The sequence below is a fragment of the Trachemys scripta genome, chromosome 2 (genome assembly GCF_013100865.1).
Source record: "Trachemys scripta elegans isolate TJP31775 chromosome 2, CAS_Tse_1.0, whole genome shotgun sequence".
Classification (NCBI taxonomy): domain Eukaryota; kingdom Metazoa; phylum Chordata; order Testudines; family Emydidae; genus Trachemys; species Trachemys scripta.
The window spans coordinates 265,285,203-265,308,000 of record NC_048299.1 but is presented as its reverse complement, the minus strand read 5'-3'; the positions used below and the strand labels follow the sequence as shown (position 1 = coordinate 265,308,000).

Genomic DNA, 22,798 nt, shown 5'->3' with positions numbered 1-22,798 from the left:
GTGTGTGTGTGTGTGTGTGTGTGTGTGTGTGTGTGTTAATTTATAAAATCAATTTGTGAATGTTGTAAAGGGCTTTGTAAGACAGATTCAATTAGTTATTATTTAATTATTATAGTATACCACCCTTCTTTAGATTAATATCATCTTGGCAGATGACATATAATACAGGATTGGTGTTCCAATGTTGGTACAGCTTCATACGCTGATACTACTTGTACTGGCATTGCTGAAAACTCATCAAATGCCACATTGCTACTGGCACAGTGCATCTTCACCAGTATCCCCACTAACTCAGCAAGTGACAGAGCCTCCTTTACACTTCTTTAAATTACAATAGTTCCGTCATAGCTCCTGAAAGGGAAATCGTTACAGGAGCTTCAGTGCCTTCTCCTGATTTTGCAAGTTTTTAATTGATAATTAAGCAACAGGATAAAAATTAGTTGCAAACACTAACTTAAGAGAAATATGTTATGATTATCTTTTGGGGGGAAAGGCACAAAAGAATTCCTGATTCATATTCAGATAAGAATATCAGTCTGTTCATTTATCCTCATGTGTTTTCTTAGTTATGGGATCTGTTTTATTTAGAAGTCCTTTCACAGGATGACAAATGATTTCTCAGAATTTCTCACAATGAACAATCACAATTATCTGTCATAAAGGATGTTATTTGCAAGGAGTTTTTCCTCAGTGAACCAGTTCGCAAATCCTTCCAAAAAATTGTTAATTACTCTTGGTGAAATAGGTATAAAGACCAAAAACCAATCACAGTAATTTGGATTGCAGATTGGGTATGAATTAAGCCTATTAAGTAAACTATTATTAATCTGTTTACTGCTTGGTATTTGATTTCAAACTGTCCCCCCATATCTGATCCAGAGTAGTTTTTTCAGGAGTTGTTTGACTTGAGGCTTACAGTTGACCTAAGGACAAAGTTAGTTCCAGTACAGTGTTAAATCTGATATCTGATCACAACTTGTAATGAGTAGTCCACAGCAAATTCCCTTATTGCTGTTCTAGAGAAATTTAAATTCGCCATCTTCCATATTTTGGAAGATGACAGATTTCGTAAGGTTGAAAACTTTCTCTCAAGGTGTGTAAAAATGTTAGAACAAACTAATGCTGTTTCATAAGTGATAACTGTAATCCACATAAAACATAATAAGCCTTCACAGACTAAGCATTAAGAAACTTTCTTCAGGTTTAGCTACTTTTATTGGTTAAGATTAGGCTGTTACTCAGATTCTAACTACCTAAATTACTAGGAGACTCTGCTTGCTACAGTGACCAAGTGCCTGTCATGCTGAACTTCAATTATAATACATATAGAGATCAAGAACTGATTGACTTGTCCTCCTTAATCTTTATACTTGTATTCCTAGTGGCCATCACCTCCTTTAGTTGAGATAGCAAGTTGCAAAATTTGACGGCTGACATCTTTCCCTTCAAAGACATGAAGACAAGATAGTTAATGTTCTTTCTCTGAGATTTTCCCCAAAATACTATATCCTACAGAATTCTTATAAACCAAGAGAGTTCTGTGTCTGTTTGCCCGCCTCCCAACTCAGTAAACCTAAAATGGCTCTTCCCCTGCAAACACTCAAATATAGGTCCCTCAGACTTGAAATTGTAGAAAACTAAATTTGCAATAAGGCCAAAATGCTATGAGATTTATTTTACATATAATTTTTTTTGTATAACTTGTTTTCATGAGATAATGGCTGCAATCAACTATAAAAGTTAGGTTACTATTATTACAGCATCCAAAAACATGCTAGGTGCTTTATAGTACAATAAAGTTAGGATATGATGAGACATGGAAGGAAGCAAAGTGAGGAAGAAAAATATTACAGCATTAAGAAAACTTCAGGCCTGTGCATATACATGACTTGGTGGTTCAGTTAAGTTTTGTTCAGCTCTGCTAAACCAGAATTTCTTCCTTAATAAAGGATGGTGCAGAGGCTGTCTGTCTTCAGCAGGGACTCCAGTTCCACCTGGAACGCAGACCACTCACTCCCTGTAGCAGCAAGGCGTGTCTGTAATTGACAGCACTGGAGACTGAAGTCCTGTACTCTACAGAATGGAAGCATCATGTTAGAAAAGCAGCATAAACTTCCCCTGCTATTACTGCATCAGTCCTGACCTAAAAGGATTATCTCTAGGGATAAGAAGATAGGCTTGGAGACTGAGCTGTCTTAAGCTTGGTCTCTCTGCTGTGTCTGGCAACAAAGGTGCCATTTATATTGCTGGCTTTTGTGATCTAGATACCTATGCATTTTGGTGGCATCATAAAAATCCTCTACATTGGGAGGATAATTAAATTGTCCCCATTAAAAGTTCAGACTTGTTGAAATCAGATAAAGAAGCCAAAGCTGTCATAAGAACAAATACAGCTGTATCGGTAATGCAGTTTGTTTTCTTTTCAGGAGTAGTTAAGCAAAACAAGGTGTTTCATCTTTTCTCAAGGCAGTCAGTTCTTTGTAGTTACTAGTCTAGTTATGTCATAATCCAAGGGTTTATCAGTAGGCATAGAAATATCAAATACATTCACTGATCATTTCATTCTCAGCAGAAAGTATGAATGATCCATTGTTTCTCTTTCCCACCTACTGTATTTAAATGTTTACTACACACCATCTTTTCAACATACTTTTTTTTGTGCATGTAATATGCATATTAATGCCTCCTCCCCCCACCTTAGTTGACTTTCATGAGTCAAATTAAAAATGTAATCTATAACCAAAAAGAGAAGGCAATAAATCTTATGAAGCTTGTCAGTTTTAGAGGTTGAAAGAAGAAAGGTAAAGCAATAAAATGTATCTTTTTGAGCATTTTTGTTGAACTAATATGTGAGACGTTCCATTTAAGAGTGCAAACCAAGCCAAAGAGTCCTTTTTATATCATGTATGCTCCAGTTGGCCTGTTTTGGCCAGGTCTTCTCCATATTCTGGAGCGCAGTGCAGAGCATCTGTCTTGGTTTTAAAATAAAAATAAATATTGGCCTCCCACCACTAGGGTCTGCAGTAGTGTTGAATGGGTTGGAAGTATGATTGTTCTTCTATGCAGCTGCCCAGTGGAGGTCAGGCTTGACAAAGCCCTGGCTGGGATGATTTAGTTGGGGATTGGTCCTGCTTTGAGCAGGGGGTTGGACTAGATGACCTCCTGAGGTCCCTTCCAACCCTGATATTCTATGAATAACCATGGCACTGGCAAAAGCCACTCCTGTGTCCACAATCCCAACTTTCCACGTTATTGTTTTAGTGAGTAATTCAGGGTGGTCTCTCTATTTCATACACATTTCAGGTATCTCAGGGCTGACTAGGACACAGGGATTTCAGGGGAAGGGAAACATGCACAAGTAACCTGGGGAGAGAGGAAACCCCCAAACCCTTCCCACTTTGAGACTGGAGATGCTTTCTTCTCACAGGATCCTCCTCCACACTGGAAACGGAAAGGCCAAGAACAATCTGAACTTCTCTTCATATGTTGAGAGATGCCCACTAGAGAATCCTTGATGGGGTTGCACAGATGGTAGTAGATAAAGGACACAAAGGTGGAGGAAGCTCCATACTTCCTCCACCCCTCCATTCCCAGAAGTGGCTGGGAGAGTGGGGAGCCAAATTCTTACCCTATGAAGGAAGGAAGCAAGCAAGCAAGCATGACATTCCCACTAAAGATTCCCAGCAGTTATGGATGTGCCATCCTCCCCTGAAATTCTAGGGATGGCCCGCATAATTTCCCTCTTCCCCTAAAAGATGCCATTGAGAGGAGATAACTGCCCACTGGCTTCCTCTCCTCCTCCTCCTTCACCCAAGAAAACTGAAGGTAAGGAACACCTTTTGAGGATAGAAGTTTGTCTGGAGACATAGGAATGTGGGTGCTTATGGGGCAAAGTTTATTAGGGTCAAGTAAGTATCCAAACTTTTTGGGTGTCTGTCCAAATCCCAAAGCTTAAGAGGCCCTAATAACATATATAAAATATTGAGCAGGATTTTGAAAGAGTTTAAAGTTTATATAACGCTTTGGAATCCATATCACTCTGAAAATATAATCATCACAGAATATTCATGGCTTTTGTTTTGCCATTTAGCATGTGCTTAGCATGCCATTTAGCATGTGTTTTGCCAAAGGGAGATATTTTAAAATTGTGGTATTGCAGGTCCAGACTGAGAGGCATTGCCAGAGCTTTGAGAAACAGTTGCACAGTGTTTGCCTCTAAGTCTGGATGTAGTGATGATATCAATTAGATTGCAAGCTCTCAGTGAGATTGCCAGTTCTTTGTGGCAGGAATAGTCTTCTCAGTGTATAACTGCACATCACCTAGTACAGTGAGGCCCTGATCTGATTGAAGAGTCTAGTTGATACCACAATACACGTTATAAATGCCAGGTTTTTTTATCTACTGTAAATTTCCAGCCCTATCCCTAAAAATTTAAATAAGCCAGTCTGATAGCACAGAGCATGGAGCTACCATTCAAGACATCTGTGTTCAGTGAGACACTTGGGAATTCAGACTCTGTACCCCCATCAAGACCAGAGACTTTTTGATCAATGTCCAGGGTAAGATGACAGCTCTCTTATTACTTAGTTATTTCTTGCTACCTATTACATAGAGCAAAATTCTTATTATGCTGGTCACTTCCTATGTAAGGTGAGTTAGCTGGATAGGAATAGATGAGCTGCCAAATAAATCTTAAAACGAAGGCTTTTAGAGTAGCTGCAGGGAAGCAAAGTTTGGGACATTGACGGGAAATAGCTTGTTTCTTCTTTGAGTGCTTGCTCATGTCAATTCCATTCTAGGTGTGTGCAGTAGGTCATTGGAGATTTTTGCCTTAGCACTATCTGTAGGGTCAGCAGTGGCACTCCCTTGAGTGTCGCACTCATGTGTCAGTATATCAGGTTGGTTATTTGGAAAGCCTTTCCTTGCATAGCAAGAGCTAGCGGTTTTGTCTCTTCTGACTTTAAGCCTTAGGGCTTTGTAAATAGTAGTTCATAGTATTTAGTGTTAAGTAGATGGTCAGTATAGCTGGGAGTTAGAATCGCAGCGGGGACTTCGCCCCAGGCACGGCATGCCCCGATCTCCGGGGTTTAAGCCCTGTGCGGACTGTAACAGGCCTGTGCCTGTAAATGACCCTCACATCAGCTGCCGCAAGTGTTGGGGAATCACATGTGAAGGACAAGCGTTGTATTTCTAAAAATTTTCGTTTGCAGGCTCTCCTCATTGGAGACTGCCCTTTGTCCAGCTTCTGAGCTGTCCTGCCAAGACTCGGCTAGTGCCTCGGTCTCGGTGTGCAGCGCACCCCCGGCACCGCTCGCTGTTGCTGGTACCTGGAAAGAAAACGAAGAAGCACTGCTCCCCGGCACTGGGCAAGAAAGGCCATTGGGCATCAGGCAAAGGACACAGTTCAGGCCACCCTGCCACTCCGGAGCCACTTGGACGTGCCTTTCTGGTTGGGGCCCTTAGCCCCTTAAAGGATCCACCACCGACTCCGGGGAGCAGTAGGGAACCCAAACTCCCCACGGCACTGAAAGAGCAGAGGCCCACATGCCACAGGAAGTGACAAAGGCTCCCTACGAGGGCAAGCCAGCCGCTAAGACCCCTCAGAGGGCAGTGGAGCACTGCTGATCCCCCAAGACAAGGCAACACTCTCCATCTCTGCGTTGCAGATCTCCAGTGTTGCAGCTAAGATGCTCTGGGGCTCGCCCACAGTCTCAACATGGATTGCCTAGGGAGAGGCGCCTGTCTCCGTACTACCAGCACCATTCGCCCTCCCACTGGTCATCCTCTCGGCTCAGATCTCTGTCGTCTGACCCATGGGAGCACTACCTGTCATGATTCTGGTCCCCCCAGCACCAGTCCTCTCGATACCAGCACTGATCGTCCCACTCCAAACACGAGTCTTCAATGGCGACGGTCAGCAGGCAGACACAGGCAGCGACGGCCCCACAATGGTCACCGGAAGACGATTTCTCTGGAACCGAAGGGCAGTTCAGCCCTCGCCAAGGCCCCACCAGCATGATTGGCCACCTGAGGCTATGCCAACGTCTACGGCGCCACTGTGACAGCACGGTCAGTGGCCTTATTGGAGTGCGTGGGGCATGCTGGTGATGACGATGCCCCCTTCGCACCACTCATCTGCCGCCACTTCAGAGCAACATGTGGCAGCACCGGGCTCAGTGAATGAGACCTGCTTGGAGGTTGGGGTAGAGGAGACAGTGCCCACCCCGAAAAACCCAAGCCCCACAGAGGATGTGCTAGTCTTGATTGTTCAGGCCTCTTGATTGTCAAGTGGATGGATTTGGCTTCTTTCTCTATTGTTCCGTGTAATGTTTCTCTAGATTGCCCTCTTTTTCTCTTCCCAGGTGGTGTCCATAATATCATTTGATGTGGAAGTCATGTTGGTGGCATCCTTAAAGTGTGTCCTAAATATGTTCATCGTCATTTTCTTACCATGTTTGGTGCTTTAAGTTTATTTACTCTACTTGGTTTCTGATGTTGCAAGAAACTCTTTCCAATGGACTCTGAAGATCTTTCGCAGGCATTCACTTTGGAATTAGTTGATCTTCTTATCAATTTCTGCTGCAGATTTCCAAAATTCTGCTTTGTAAAGGAGGACAGACTTGGTGGTGGTAAAAAATGTGTATTTTTGTATCCGTGCCAATTGTGCTACTTTTCTAAATCTTTTCAAGTTTGTGGAAGTTAGTTGCTGCTTTTGATATTCATTGCTTGATATCTAGCATGGTGTCACCATCATTGCACATCTCACTCCCTAGATATGTAAAATGACTGACTTCTTCTAGTGTTACATTTTGCTCTGATGGTTGCTCTCGGAACATTGATGGCCAAATATTTTGTCTTCCTCTTGTTGATAAACTTGTTTTGCAGTGTCTGCCAAAATGTGCGTCTTTTCTTCCATTAAGCAATATGTTGAACGCAGGAGGATGTCACCAGCAAAACCAAGATTACCCAGTTGTACAAATATAATGTGGTATATTTTATAAAATAGCAAAATCTTAATAAACTTCACTAAGCTTCTGCTACATTTTTCTGAGAAATGGTTATTATACAATCTGTGGATTAGCAAAATTCTATTGTAGAAATGGAGAAATCATCCTTCTTAAATCGAATCGATCTATTTTTTGTTTGTTTGTTTAGTTTTGCTTGCATGCTCTATGGGGGATGAAAGGGATGTTAACGGTGGATATTTTGAGACCCATGTAATATGCTTCTTGAAGGTCCCCTAACTTGTTCTTACATTTGATTTGAAGCCTTATTCTCTACACGTGACTTGAGCATTCACCTTTAATACCACTTTTTAATGACCATAAGCCTGGTGGCAGCTCTTCTGGTCATTATTTTATTTACAATATTTAGGACTACAGGGGACAACCAAAACCTCAAACAAGGTTTACTGTACTTACCCTGAGGAGTATTTTGAAAGCTGACAGAGATGCTAGCTTTTGAGGATTTGGGTACAGAAGAGTTTCAGTATAGATCAATGAAAAGATGTATTGTGCTTCCTGGTGCTCATATTAGCCCGTTCAGGAAGGTACTTAAACATACTTTGATCATGTGAGTAGTCAGTTGAGGTCAATGGATACATTAAAGCTAGTCATATGCTTAAGTACCTTCCTGAACCAGAGCCACAGTCAGGTAAGTGAAAATATAGAAAAAGATTTAACAAAGCACATTATGAACACATATTTACTAAAGCAGTGGTCAGCAATAATCCCTTCTGTATTTACACAGGACCTACATTCACCTCAACCACCAAACTTGGCTGGAAAAACAGAGCCAGCCTGCATAGTTAACTTAGTTTCACCTCCTCTTTACCAGTTAGTTGAAGAAATGACACCAGTAAGGGAAATGTGTGTATTTATGTAGTGTGTGTATATATTTATCAAGATAGTTTTGTTACTTTTTAGCTATTTTCAATTACTTTTATGAAATAATGAAATAAAATGCAAGGAAAACGTAAGCATTCATATATGTATTCATTATGTAACACAAAAATGCTTAATTATAACAATTGGATCTTTGTGCTATTAAACACAACAGGAAAATTAAATATTGGGACTTTTTTTAAAAAAAAATCTTCATTTCTTCAGACACTTCTGAAATTACCAAAAAAAGGAATTGCTAAAAAAGGGCTTATGTTATTCTTGTACTACTCCATCCATACTGATAAAAATCTGACTATAGCCATACATAAAAGGAATGGAAAAAATACCTTTCAGTGGGAAAAGGGCCCTAAATCAAGACTGCTATAGGTAATTTTTTTTTCTTTAGTCCAACAGGCAACCTGCCAAACTGAATTTACTAACCTGCCAGGTGAAGCCAAATGCAGAAGATAAGAAGTCTTTTGATCTGATATCACGTATGTGACATTTTAAGTGAATAAATATTTACACCATTCATTATCAATTAGTCCATTGGCTGGGATTTTACAGAATGTTATTGTTTAGCAAAATAATTACAAGGTTTTATTTTAACTAGAAATGAGTCTGAAGTGCAAAATTAAGCTCCTAATCCAAACTTCTACAAAGTTTTGTGGATATTTGGATCCAGCTCTGATTTTGGCTCAAGGACCATGACTATATACATCTTTCTATGGAAAGTTTTCTAATATCTATACTGTGTATCCGTTGCAAACCATAAGATGCACTGTGCACAAAATTAACTGTTTTGAAGAGTAGCAACTATGTGTGAACGTGCTTGCTTAGATTCAGTCAGGTAATTATTCTCCAATTTTAACAGTCTATCAATCTTTGTTCAAAATACCCCCTATACTGTGTGTGGAACTTCAGTTTCATCTCCTTCATAAAAGATAGCCTTCAACCTCATGAAGAAACTTGCACAAATACAGACAGATATCATCTTCCTTTCCAAATGCAAACGGATGGACATCATACCAAATGGACTGAAGGTGAAAAATCCATTGCTATCTACATACTGCACAGACCACAGTGAGAGATTATGCCATACACTATCAAAGAAACTGAGGAACCACCTGATCAGCATCCTATACAGCAAACAGAAAAACATCAAGAAAGAGCTCTCCAACCTGAAGACTTTCATAAATAACCAACCCTCCACACAAATGGACTTTACTAAAATAAGACAGGAGATTTACATTACACACTTCACCTCTCTACAAAGGAAGAAGGACTGTAAGCTGTCTAAAATCCTACCTGCCACATGGGGCCACAACAGGGGTACCCCTAACTCACCCAGCAATATCGTCAATTTATCCAGCTACACACTCAACCCAGCAGAAGAGTCTGTCCTATCTCGGGGACTCTCTTTTTGCCCCAGCACCCCCACGAACATGATACAGTTCTGCGGTGATCTGGAAGCCTACTTTCGCCGCTTCCAACTCAAAGAATACTTTCAAGATAACACTGAACAGCACACTGATACACAGATACCCCCCCACCAACAACACAGGAAGAAGAACTCCACATGGACTTCTCCTGAGGGTCGAAATGACAGTCTGGACCTATACATAGAATGCTTCCGCCAACGTGCACAGGCAGAAATTGTGGAAAAACAACATCGCTTGCCTCATAACTTAAATCGTGCAGAACGCAATGCCATCCACAGCCTCAGAAACCATCCTGACATTATCATCAAAGAGGCTGATAAAGGAGGTGCTGTTGTCATCATGAACAGGTCTGACTACCAGAAGGAGGCTTCCAGACAACTTTCCAATACCAAATTCTACAGGCCACTTTCCTCAGATCCCACTGAGGAATACACTAAGAAACTGCACCATCTACTCAGGACACTCCCTACACTAACATAGGAACAAATCAACATACCCTTAGAGCCCCAACCAGGGTTATTCTATCTACTACCCAAGATCCACAAACCTGGAAATCCTGGACGCCCCATCATCTCGGGCATTGGCACTCTCACTGAAGGACTGTCTGGATATGTGGACTCCCTACTCAGATCCTACGCCACCAGCACTCCCAGCTATCTCTGTGACACCACTGATTTCCTGAGAAAACTACAATGCATTGGTGACCTCCCAGAAAACACCATCCTAGCCACCATGGATGTAGAGGCTCTCTACACAAACATCCCACACACAGATGGAATACAAGCTGTCAGGAACAGTATCTCTGATGATGACACTACACAACTTGTTGCTGAGCTCTGTGACTTTATCCTCACGCACAATTATTTCAAATTTGGTGACAATGTATACCTCCAGACCAGTGGCACCGCTATGGGCACCCACATGGCCCCACAATATGCCAACATTTTTATGGCTGACCTGGAACAACGCTTCCTCAGCTCTCGTCCTCTCACGCCTCTTCTCTACCTACGCTACATTGATGACATCTTCATCATCTGGACCCATGGGAAGGAGATCCTGGAAGAATTCCACCATGATTTCAACAGCTTCCACCCCACCACCAACCTCAGCCTGGACCAATCTACATGGGAGGTCCACTTTCTAGACACCACAGTACAAATAAGCGATGGCCACGTTAACACCACCCTCTACCAAAAACCCACCGACCGCTACGCCTACCTTCATGCCTCCAGCTTCCACCCTGGACACACCACACAATCCATCGTCTACAGCCAAGCGCTGAGGTACAACCGCATCTGCTCCAACCCCTCAGACAGAGACCAACACCTACAAGATCTTCACCAAGCATTCTCAAAACTACGATACCCACCCAAGGAAATAAAGAGACAAATCAACAGAGCCAGACGTGTACCCAGAAGCCTCCTGCTACAAGACAGGCCCAAAAAAGAAACCAACTGAACTCCACTGGCCATCACCTACAGTCCTCAGCTTAAACCTCTCCAACGCGTCATCAGTGACCTACAACCCAACCTGGACAATGATCCCTCACTTTCACAGTCCTTGGGAGGCAGGCCAGTCCTCGCCCACAGACAACCCGCCAACCTTAAGCATATTTTCACCAGCAACCACGCACCACACCATAACAACTCTAACTCAGGAACCAACCCATGCAACAAACCTCGATGCCAACTCTGCCCACATATCTACACCAGCAACACCATCACAGGACCTAACCAGATCAGCTACAACATCACCGGCTCATTCACCTGCACGTCCACCGATGTTATATATGTCATCATGTGCCAGCAATGCCCCTCTGCTATGTACATTGGCCAAACTGGACAGTCACTACGCAAGAGGATAAATGGACACAAGTCAGATATCAGGAATGGCAATATACAAAAACCTGTAGGAGAACACTTCAACCTCCCTGGCCACACAATAGCAGATGTAAAGGTAGCCATCTTACAGCAAAAAAACTTCAGGACCAGACTCCAAAGAGAAACTGCTGAGCTCCAGTTCATTTGCAAATTTGACACCATCAGATCAGGATTAAACAAAGACTGTGAATGGCTATCCAACTACAGAAGCAGTTTCTCCTCCCTTGGTGTTCACACCTCAACTGCTAGCAGAGCACCTCACCCTCCCTGATTGAACTAACCTCGTTATCTCCATACTGATTTATACCTGTCTCTGGAAATTTCCATTACTTGCATCTGAAGAAGTGAGGTTCTTACCCACGAAAGCTTATGCTCCCAATACTTCTGTTAGTCTTAAAGGTGCCACAAGACCCTCTGTTGCTTTTAACCATTCAGTAATACCTGTGCCTGTCTATCTGGCATTGTATCATAGTTAGGAATCCCTGTTTTTCATGGAAGTCACGGATTCCCTGACTTTCCACGACCTCCTTGACTTCTACAGCGGCCAGTGTGGCTGACCCCAGGGCTATGTGGGGATAGCCACACCAGCCGCTGCTGGAGTGGCTCTGCAGCCAGCCGCTCGGGCAGCTCCGCGGCCAGCCGCAACGGCCCAAGTAGCAGTCCCCGGGGTGGCTAGAGCAGCTGTGCCCCTGCCCCCCACAAAGCAGCAGCCCCCTTGGGCCTGCTCCGCACAGCAGCAGTCCCCTGGGGTGCGCCCCCCCGCAGCAGCAGCTGCCCCAAGATTTAGTTGGGTATTTATAGTATAAGTCATGGACAGATCCGGGGCCTGAATTTTTGTTTTTTTGCCCATGACCTGTCCATGACTTTTACTAAAAATACCCATGACTAAATCCTAGCCTTAGTCATAGAAATTAATTTTGATTGTGATAAAAACAATAACATTTTCTTCGTATTGATTTTATTTTTTCCAAACAAAATGTACCTATTTTGGGCTAATTTTGCCCTAGTTTTGTCTTGTGCAACTCCTTTTACTTCAAAGGGGATTTTACAAGGCAGAATATGCCCCATATAGTGTTTTTCTATGGATTCTATAAAAATAGGGGTGTCTGTTTTCAACAAGTTGACTAAGATGTGGCATAAAATTGAATAAAATATGCTGGCTGTACAAAAAAAAAAGTAAGTGAATTTAATGTAACTCAAAAACTGTACTGCCTCAGCTCTTCTGTATTCCATTAACTATATCTGTCACCAGACCCTCATTTGATACAAATGACTTATACTGTCAACAATTCTGTTTCTTTATTTAAAAAGTTCTGTTGCTTTATTAAAAAGTTAGTAACTGAAAATAGAGCTGTCATAGGCTTACTGACTTATGTTAACATATGTCCTTACTTGCTGAATATATTTTGGTAACAGATGCTGTTTTGGCATCTTAAAATTAATTTCAAATCTGTGAGATGTGTTCAACATTAGAAAGATTTTTGTTTGTTTGTATTTCAGATAACAGAACATACCACTTTCAGGCGGAGGATGAGCAAGAGTATATAGCGTAAGAATGTTTACACTGTCATCAAGTTATTTTTAAATTTGTATCTAGAAATATGCAAAATGTGTCACTGGCAAAATTACTTTTGTTCAATTAGTGGAAAAACGCTATATGCCTTTGTTCCCTGGATTTTTTGCTATGCTGAAAGTCGTACGTGAAAACTGCCATTCATCAGAGTGAAGAGTGGTAAGGGTTACAAAAGGTTTGAAGCCTACAAACTCTGGGAGAGGGGGAGAAGACAGTAGAATTAATTATCTGTACCCTATCTCACCATTTTCACTGCAGAAAAAACCATACATCTGCCACTTTAGATGTAGAGTACGGTACTGGAAATGGGAGACAGAAAATACCTTCTCTTTGAGTCTTAATATACTTTGGAATCTAGTCATTTCTATTAATTACTTTATTAATGCCATTACTTGCCCCCATAGATTATTTCAATAGATTTATCCATCTACCTACCAATGCAGAACTCTCCCTTACTTTCTAGTGTTCTCTGATTCACATTCCTCTGTTTGTCTTTTGCGTATTGCTTTTGGTAGCCGTAGGGCTTTGATAGCAGTGTGGTTGTGTAGAACAGTGGCTCTCAAACCTTTCCAGATTACTGTACCCCTTTCAGGAGTCTGATTTGTCTTGCGTACCCCCAAGTTTCACCTCACTTAAAAACTACTTGATTACAAAATCAGACATAAAAATATAAGTGTCACAGCACACTGTTACTTAAAAATGTCTTACTTTCTCATTTTTACTATATAATTATAAAATAAATCAATTGGAATATAAATATTGAACTTACATTTCAGTGTATAGAATATAGAGAAATATAAACAGGTTACTGTCTGTATGATATGTAGTTTGTACTGACTTTGCTAGTGCTTTTTATGTCGCATGTTATAAAACTAGTCAAATATCTAGGTGAGTTGATGTACCCCCTGGAAGATCTCTGAGTACCCCCAGGGTACACATACCCCTGGTTGAGAACCACTGCTGTAGAACATTGCACTCCACTGCCACCTGACAATTCCAGGAAGAAAGCTGGTGGTGGAATGCCCAGACTGAGGTCTGGTGCCCGCCTGCCTCCTTCATCTCAGCTTCACTGTTCCTTATCTGCTCATCTGTATTCTAGTTTCAGATTGCTTCTTGTATGCTTGCTGTCTTGTATTTGAGAAGCCTTTAGAGCTAATTGGCAGGCGGAGAAGTAGATGACATGGGGAAGCAATGGTTTAGAGGCCCATTCACAGACAGGGAGTGAGCAGGGAAGGAGCCTCACATTGCACATGGAATCCTTCAAAGCTTTAGGTCAGTCCTGCAGATTGAGAGAGATGACTGTTCTGTCTTGTTTACAGCTGACATTGCACATTGTCTGTTTGGGAAGCACCATGTTATTTTCCCTTCATTTGTTGTGTGAGAAGAAAATAATGCCATTTAAAATATTTAGTCAGCAGTGTACTTGATGCACAATTGATCTTGAAATATTTGCCATACATTTGCTTTTACTATATTAGTTTATTTGAAAGATCAAGCTATAATATATTTAATTTTCTTTTAGTCTTTGCATTTTGAGACCCAGTCATTTAAAGTAGTTATTTTGTTACAGCAGATATTTTCCCCTCTGATTATTTTGTCAGACTAGTTTGAGATCCCACAATGATTTTATTTCCTGTAAGCTTCAGTACGTTTTATCAAAATAAAAGAATACGGTTCAATTTCAGTAGCTGAGAGAATTAATTTGTTCTGGAGTATTTTTTTTAATATTGTTGTTGCTAAATGGAACTTATTAGACCTACAAATAGCCTTGAGAAGTTCACTGGATTTAGAGGTAGTAAGTTGATGAAAACTAATGACATATTGCTTGTTTTGGAAATACGAACCACTCTAAACTACAACAAATTCCTGTAGTTCTGCTTATTCAAGTGCTGTGTGTTTTGGGCAAGTACTTATGAGTGACCCAAATAGCATTACATACATCTGTGTAATTTTGCGGATTTGATCGGTGATACAGCTGTTTCCAAGTCTAATATATCTTTTTTTGTGATGGGGCAACCAGATCTGCAGGCAGTGTTCAAGATGTGGATATACCATGGATTTATATAGTGGCATTATGATATTTTTTTGTCTTATTATGAAACCATTTCCTAATGGTTCCTAACATTCTGTTAGCTTTTTTGACTGCCACTGCACATTGAGCAGATGGTTTCAGAGAACCATCCTTGATAACGTGAAGATCTCTTTCTTCAGTGGTAACAGCTAATTTAGACACCATCATTTTATATGTATTGTTGGGATTATGTTTTCCAATGTGCGTTACTTTGCACTAATCAACTGAATTTCATTTGCCATTTTGTTCTCCAGTCACCCCGTTTTGTGAGATCCCTTTGTAACTCTTTGCAGGTTTGAACTTAACTATCTTGAGTAATTTTGTATTGTTTGCAAATTTTGCCACCTCACTGTTCACCCCTTTTCTTCAGATCATTTAGGAATATGTTAAACAGCACTGGGGGACCCTGCTATTCACCTCTCTCCATTGTGAAAACTGACCATTTATTCCTACCTTATCTTTTAACCTGTTACAGATTCATGAGAGGACCTTCCTTCTCATCCTATCACTCCTTACTTTTCTTAAGAACCTTTGGTGAGCGACCTTGTTAAAGGCTTTCTGAAAGTCCAAGACACTATATCCACTGGATCACCCTTGTCCACATGTTTGCTGACACCATGAAAGAATTCTGACACGCATGATTTCACTTTACAAAGCTGTGTTGAGTATTCTCCATGAGTGTATCTCATAATTCTGTTCTTTACTAGTTTCAACCAATTTGTCTGGTACTGAAGTTTGGCTTACTGGCCTGTAATTGCCAGTATTGCCTCTGAAGCCTTTTTAAAAATTAACATTACAATTCGCTATCATCCAATTAGCAGTCATCTGGTAGAGAGGCTGATTTAAGTGATACCAGTTAGTAGTTTCACAATTTCGTATTTGAGTTCCTTCAGAACTCTTGGGTGAGTATCTGTTCAGGGTGACCATTTAATTTACCAATTTATTCCAAAACCTCCTCTATTGACATCTCAATCTGGGACAGTTCCTCAGATTTGTCACCTAAAAGGAATGGTTCTAATGTGGGAATCTCCCTTACATCCTCTGCAGTGAAGACCAAGGCAAAGAATTCATCTAGATTCTCTGCAATGGCATTGTCTTCTTTGAGTGCTCCTTTAGCACCTCGATCATCCAGTGGCCCCACTGATTGTATGGTAGGCTTGCTGTTAGTTTTTGTCTTTTGCTAGTTGCTCTTCGAATTCTTTTTTTGTCTACCTAATTATATTTTTACACTTGATTTACCAGAGTTTATGCTCCTTTCTCTTTTCCTCAGTAGGATTTGACTTCCAATTTTTGAAGGTTGCCTTTTTGCCTCTAACTGTTTCTTTTGATCTGGTGTTTAGTCATGGTGGCATTTTTGTTTTGTTTTGTTTTGTTCTCTTGCCATTTTGTGGGGCGGGGGGAAGAATGCTGTGGGAATAACATTAGCTTGAGCCTCTACTATGGTGTTTTTAATTAGTCTCCCTGCATCTTACAGGCATTTCACTCTTTTTACTGTTCCTTTTAATTTCCATTTAACTAGCTTCCTCATTTTTGTGTGGTTCCCCTTTTTGAAGTTAAATGCTACTGTGGTGGATTCCCTCCTCCCAAGGATGTTACATTTAATTACGTTATGGTTGCTATTACCAAGTGGTTCTTCTTCAAGTAGTGTCTCTGTGGGTGCTCCACTGTATGAGAACTCCATTGTAGGTGTATTTGTATTCCGGCGCAGCTGATCAGAGAACTTCATGTCCTGCCACGAGGCTAGTCAGTGCATGCGGGCTAACCCATCAGTTCGTTCTCTACCGCACCTGACTAGAGACAGAGCTATTAGCAGTCCGTTAGCGACTATTACCTCATGCTTTCTTTGTAGCCTCGAGCCTAGTTTTTAGTAGTAATCTAGTGTTTTATTTTTTCCTTATATTCTAAAATATATCTATACTTATATGTAGATAGATATAGGTGTGTGTGTATAGATAGAATTTATTTTCTTTCTTCCCACCCTTCTTGTTGGGGACCTTTCCCTCCAAATGAGGCATGCCCGGTTCTCCAGGCTTCAAGAATCCTCTCCTGCAATGAAGCTATCCTCATTACATACGCACTCACGGTGCATTCATTGCCTCGGGAAAGGACACATTCAAAAGTGGACTTTTTGCCAGTAGCTCAGATCTCAGTCTCACAAGGACAGAGAGCTAAGGCAAAAGATTATATTTGTGGAGGTGGCTCTGAGACCTTCTCTGGACCCATGCCAAGACGTGAGTCTTCCCCACAGCCCTCAACATTAAAGGGCCATGGGGTGAAGAAATCAGCCACCGACCCCTCTTATAAGTTGAAAAAGAGAGCGGGAAATCCCCACAGTTAGGAGCCATAGAACCAGTACCTCAACATCTACATGGCAAAGGTTCTACTTTCAGTATTTTCTAATACCCAAGAGGAAGGGGGCTGGAGACCCATATTAGACCTCAGTGCTCTCAACAAGTTTGTCAAAGCTCTGAAATTCAAGATGGTCACTAGCAATGATTGTTCCAGCATTGGAACAAGGAAACTGATTTACAGCCCTCTATCTCCAGGATGCATATTTTCACATCTGAATGTTACCAACTCGCAGGCAATTTCTCAGATTCACCCTGGGACGAGATCACTACCAGCACAGGGTACTCCCGGGTTATCTTTGGTCCCGAGAGTATTTTCCAAGATTCTCTCAGTAGTGGCCACCCACTTATGTTGCCAAGAGATCATGATTTACCCTTACCTGGATGATTGCCTCCTCAGAGCTTGGTCTCTCCAAGAGACTCACCGAGTCACCAAATCCACAATGCACTTGTTTACAGAGCTGGGCTACAGATCAACACCCAGAAATCAACCCTCACTCCAGTACAGGACCTGGAGTTTATAGGCGCCGACCTTGACCATGGCCCTCCTACCTCAGCACAGATTACTCTTTCTGGCTACACTCACAGAGACTGTCCAAAACAGCCCATAAATATCAGCCAGGCTGCCTACAACTCTTGTGGCACTGCCCACCAGGGTAATATCCTCCTTAGACTGGTGGAAAGACCCAGCCAACATTAGCAAAGGGATCCCCTTCATGAAGAATCCTCCCTTGTTGCTTCTCACCACCAACCCATCCCTCGTAGGGTGGGGAGCACATCTAAACAGCCTTACAACACAAGGAAAGTGACCTCCCATGGAGATATCCCTCCACATCAACCTCCTCGAGCTAAGGGTGGTCAGGATGCCTGCGCCTATTGCCTCCCACTGAACAGAGGGTCACACATGAAAGTCCTAACAGACAACATCGCCTGTATATTCTACATAAATCGACAAGAGGGAGCCCAGTCTCCTTCCCTCTGTGCGGAAGTGATGAGACTATGGAACTGGTGTATCTCCCACGCTGTCAGCGGCCTACCTCCCAGGTACACAAAACTTGATGGCAGACAGTCTCAATTGTAAATTCCCACACCGCCATGAATAGTAGCTATACCCAGTAGTGCTTCACAGTCTGCCCAGGGGGTGGGGGATGCTGACACAGACTTGTTTGCCACATACCTGAACAAGAAATGTCCATGCTACTGCTCGCCAGAGCAGGGATAGGACAACCCACCCTCCTCCCATCTACTTTGGAGTTCTTGTCAATGACTCTGCGGTAGAGAAAGAACTGGGAGGGCGGGGGTTAGCTTCCGCGCACTGACTCATGGCAAGGCACAAGGAGAGACAGTGGGGGTGGGGGAGCTAGTGGACACTGCTACTGAAATTCTCTGATCAGCAGCGCAGGGACCCCTACAGTGGAGCACTCATTGGGGGATGCATCTCAAGTGCGAGAGGATACCAGGACATTATCTGGAAGGAGGGACCCAGTTATGGGAATGTTTTCCTCTGCTCCAGCTTGACGTTCTCCTTCCTTGAGACTTTCATCCTCCTTAACAGCAGAAAGGCTATCAGGTTAGGGGTAGGACCACTCTGCTGTGTCCCTGAAAATCTTCTCTAGGTACCTCTCTGTCTCCCTTAGCATCTCCAGTTCAGCCACTCTGGTCTCAAGAGCCCGTAGTCTATCTCTGAAGGCCTGCACTGAATGTACATGTATGCAATCCTACATGCTGCATTCAGTGCAAAAAAATGGATAGCCCCTCACTATACTGCTGGACTTCTGCCTGTATTATTTTTAGTCTTGCAGGATTTATTTGTTCTTTATTTTATTTTATTTTATTTTATTTTATTTTATTTTATTTTATTTTATTTTATTTTGTGTGTGGAGGGGGGAAGTTGTACTAAGTTTAAAGGATTTTTATTAGGTGTATCTGGGTCCCACAGTCCCTCTCTCAACTCCCTTGCAAAACTTCCCTGTTTGCTAGTTCCTTTAGTTGCTTAGCAGCTGTTTTTATGAATTCCTGTTCTCCCTGAAATAGCCCTGCCATCTTGTCAAGGGATCCTAAAGGGATTAGGAATCAAAGGATAGCAAACTAGAACCTCATTAGCAAGTTCTCAGTCTAGCCTAGTAGGCTACTTGGCTCAGCACGCTGCCCCCAAAACAGACCAATGACAGAAACCTGTGGGCAATAAGGGAGTCCTCGGAAAAAACAGAAAGATGTCCAATATCTAGACACCTGAGGAAAAGAAACAACATGGAAAGCTGGACAACTACTTAATTGTGGTAGAGATTGCAGAACCTTGGCCTATAATAAGATTGGATCACTGTGCAACTGGTTCTCATTAACACTACAAATTTATATCTGATCATCTTTGCATATTACATTGAGTCCAGTGGCTTCATACAGTGAAGCAGAAGCATTCTGTGTACTTCAAACAGAAACTGTACAAAACAACAAAGCTATGATTAAAATAGAGAACCATAGGACACTTGGTAATGTCATATTGGGTTAAAATGCCATTTTACTGGTTTGAGGTTTTGGGAGAGGGAGTTGTTCTTCAGTGAATAATGTGTATATTATATTTCTGCCATTTGGAGTGCTAATGAGCAATTTTGTTATATAAATGGCATGAATGTTTGTGTTAAATTGGCCCTGCTGATAATCTCTAGCTACAGCACACAGTATGACACTTTGTGCTCTGAATTTTTCAGAGATTGTGTCAGGTGCAGCTATATGGAATTTTTCATTTCCTTGGCTAAAAGGAATAAAAAGAGAATTGTTATTGCTGTATGTAAGTGTAGTAAATAAAAGAATGCTTGAAACTCTAGATCAAACCTGTGGTCAGCTCACACATCCTATTTTTCTTCTAATTTTCATTACTTCTGATGGTGATTGAAAGTTGCTTTTTTAAATTGCTATTGTATATTTGAGGTTGGATGTTAATCTATTTATCCTAATTGCAATTAAATTGGAACTATAATAACTGTAGCTGCTGACAAGTTCTTTAAGCCAGTTGCCAATTTCTAAATGAACAAATATTTCAGTTTGTACATTACCTAAATTTATCTGGATTATGCTAATATCAGAAACCAAGAATACTTCCTTTTTCTTTCTCAAACTGGTCTTCATCAGCAAAATTGCAAATGACTGCCACCTAGAGTGTGTTTATATATTTTACTTTACAAATTCAGATTATTTGTGGCACATGTTTCCGTACACAGAACTATAGAGGGAAAATAGTGGAAATGCTTACATTTACCAGGGGGAGGGAAGGGGACATGTTAAGCTTGCTTTTACTAACCTTCCTTTGCAAGTTCTTTGGAAAGACAGTTTGTTCCCAGATTCATCTTTTGTGTATTAATCACAAAACAAAAAAGTGAGTATGTGAGTGCAAATACAAATTCAGGCCCTGATTCTGCAAACATTTATGATGTAACTTTATTCGTATGAGTTCCCCATTAAACTACTTATGTCTCTAAAGTTACTCACATGTGTTAGTATTTGCAATCTAGAAACTATGAAATTAGGTCTAAAGTTTCATCATCAATCCATTCAGTTGAACCTAGACATTACAGCACACTGGGAAAAAAAAATCACACACTGAGTATAGAAGGTTGAAATATCTAAGCAGGAAATTGGTTAAGAGGAGCTAGAGCATTTTTAGACAGAAATGTGCTATTTTATCTGCTTTAGCTCCAAGTAACAAACAATTACTGTAGCTGAGAGAGATTGGAGGGGGGAAAAATGGATTTTATTCTTATTTTGATTTGTTTTTTCAGCTTGCTCATTTGATATATTAGACAGCACTTAGTGTGTAGCCATTTTTTCTAACTCCCTTGTAAAAGCTGTTAGTCAATGTCCCCTCTTAGTTTGGGTCTTTCACACAACAGGAAGTGAGAGAAATACACTCTTAAAAATGTTGTTGTATAACCCTTAAAAATCAGTGGGTAGACTCAGGACAGGTATAATACCTGAAACAACTTTTAACTCTCTGTTGATTTGTTTTAACTTGACTAAGTTGCAGGTTGATATCTGTAAGATCACATTTTACCAGTTAACAGTCTTAATGTTGGCCACTACTGTTACTCCATTACTCTCTATTCTTATTTTCCTCCTCTTTTCTAAAATCCTGTCCCATTTTTACTCCTGACCTGTCCCGTCTGTTTGGCCTTCATAGTCCTTGTATATGGGCTATTAAAGAGAAAAACTCAGGGCCAGATTTTTTAAAGAATTTAGGTGTCTAAAGATGCAGATAAGTGCCTAATGATATATTTTCAAAAGTACCTAGGTACCTACATTCCAAATCTGGCCCTTAGTCTCTATCCACTCCCAGGCTCTAACCCACTTGCAAAACCCAGGAATTACATATGATGGCACACATTGTTCCAGTACATTAATTCAAACACTTTTTGATGAGCAATTTAAAAATCTTTTCCCCTTGTTTTACTTTGTTCCTCCTTCTCTCATTTTTGTTTTACTTCTGCCCTTCCCCCATTCTTTCTTTTCAGTCTCTCCCCCAGTATACTCCCTCCCCTCCACGTCTACCCTGTTCTTTCACCTGCAAACTTGCTATAGTTTATAGGTAAAGTTGTATTTGCAAAACAATCTTCATAAAAACCCTTCATTTTATACTAGATGGATATCAGTATTGACTAACAGTAAAGAAGAAGCATTAAACATGGCATTCCGCGGAGAGCAGAGCACAGGGGAAAACAGTTTAGAGGATCTAACAAAAGCCATTATTGATGATATACAGAGATTACCCGGAAATGAAGTCTGTTGTGATTGTGGATCACCAGGTATCTTAATTTACATGATGTCACCAAATGTCTTATTTCAAGCAAAATAACTTATTTTTAAAAAGTTTTTAGAGTGCAGATTAACTTTCTAAGCAATATGTAGTGTAGCCTTCAACCCTAGTTTAAAAGAGCAAGTGTTCTAAGTCTCATTCATCACTGTTGCGTGTTATCTGCACTCAGTTTCAGCAGTTCAAGCCCCATTGTGGGATTTGAACTGCTGATGTTGTTGCACTCTTTCCAGATCCTTATTGCAGTGGAATGGAAATTGCTTGGCATCACTGTTTTTGTAAGCTACTTGGAAGTGAGTCGTGCTTAGGCAGCGATTAAGGAAGATGTAATCCTCCAGGAGTCTTATTCTTGGATCCCAGCTTCATAGCATGAGATGCGTGGAATTGCCAAAGATCTTAAAATTTCTGGACCCTAAGGACAATGGTAATAGGGCGATGCACAAACCACCCCCTTATTGGTTTGCAGTTAAGCTAAGCGCTTGACACAACTGTCAATAGGGTGTCCTGGTTTGTGCTTTATCCTTTTACCCATCGGTGCCAAAAATCTTCAAAACTTTGGTAGTTTTCCTACACTTGTGCCAGGAAGCAAAGACTCAGTGTAAGAATCCTTTCGGAATGATATCTTCAGAGCCGCAGAATTACAGGTCAGTCATTTTCCCTTGTCTGAGCTTGAGGACAATTAAGAGTTATTAAATCATTGTTGGGCTACTAAGTTTATACTGCTTGATAGCTGCTGCTTTCATATCATAAGGAGGTTCCTCAGAATGGAGGACTGGGATAGATAGAAGAATAATAT

At 41.2% G+C, this 22,798-nt stretch overlaps 1 protein-coding gene across 3 annotated transcripts in view; it reads left to right on the top strand.

Moving 5' to 3' along the window:
* Positions 1 to 22,798, top strand: part of ASAP1 (ArfGAP with SH3 domain, ankyrin repeat and PH domain 1) — a 293,429-nt gene that overhangs the window by 190,864 nt on the left and 79,767 nt on the right. For all 3 annotated transcript variants that reach the window (XM_034763623.1, XM_034763624.1, XM_034763625.1), the window contains 3 exons: positions 8,291 to 8,378; positions 12,707 to 12,755; positions 21,831 to 21,994. In XM_034763623.1, coding sequence (XP_034619514.1) covers positions 8,291 to 8,378; positions 12,707 to 12,755; positions 21,831 to 21,994 — 301 coding nt within the window. The remainder of the gene's footprint in view (positions 1 to 8,290; positions 8,379 to 12,706; positions 12,756 to 21,830; positions 21,995 to 22,798) is intronic.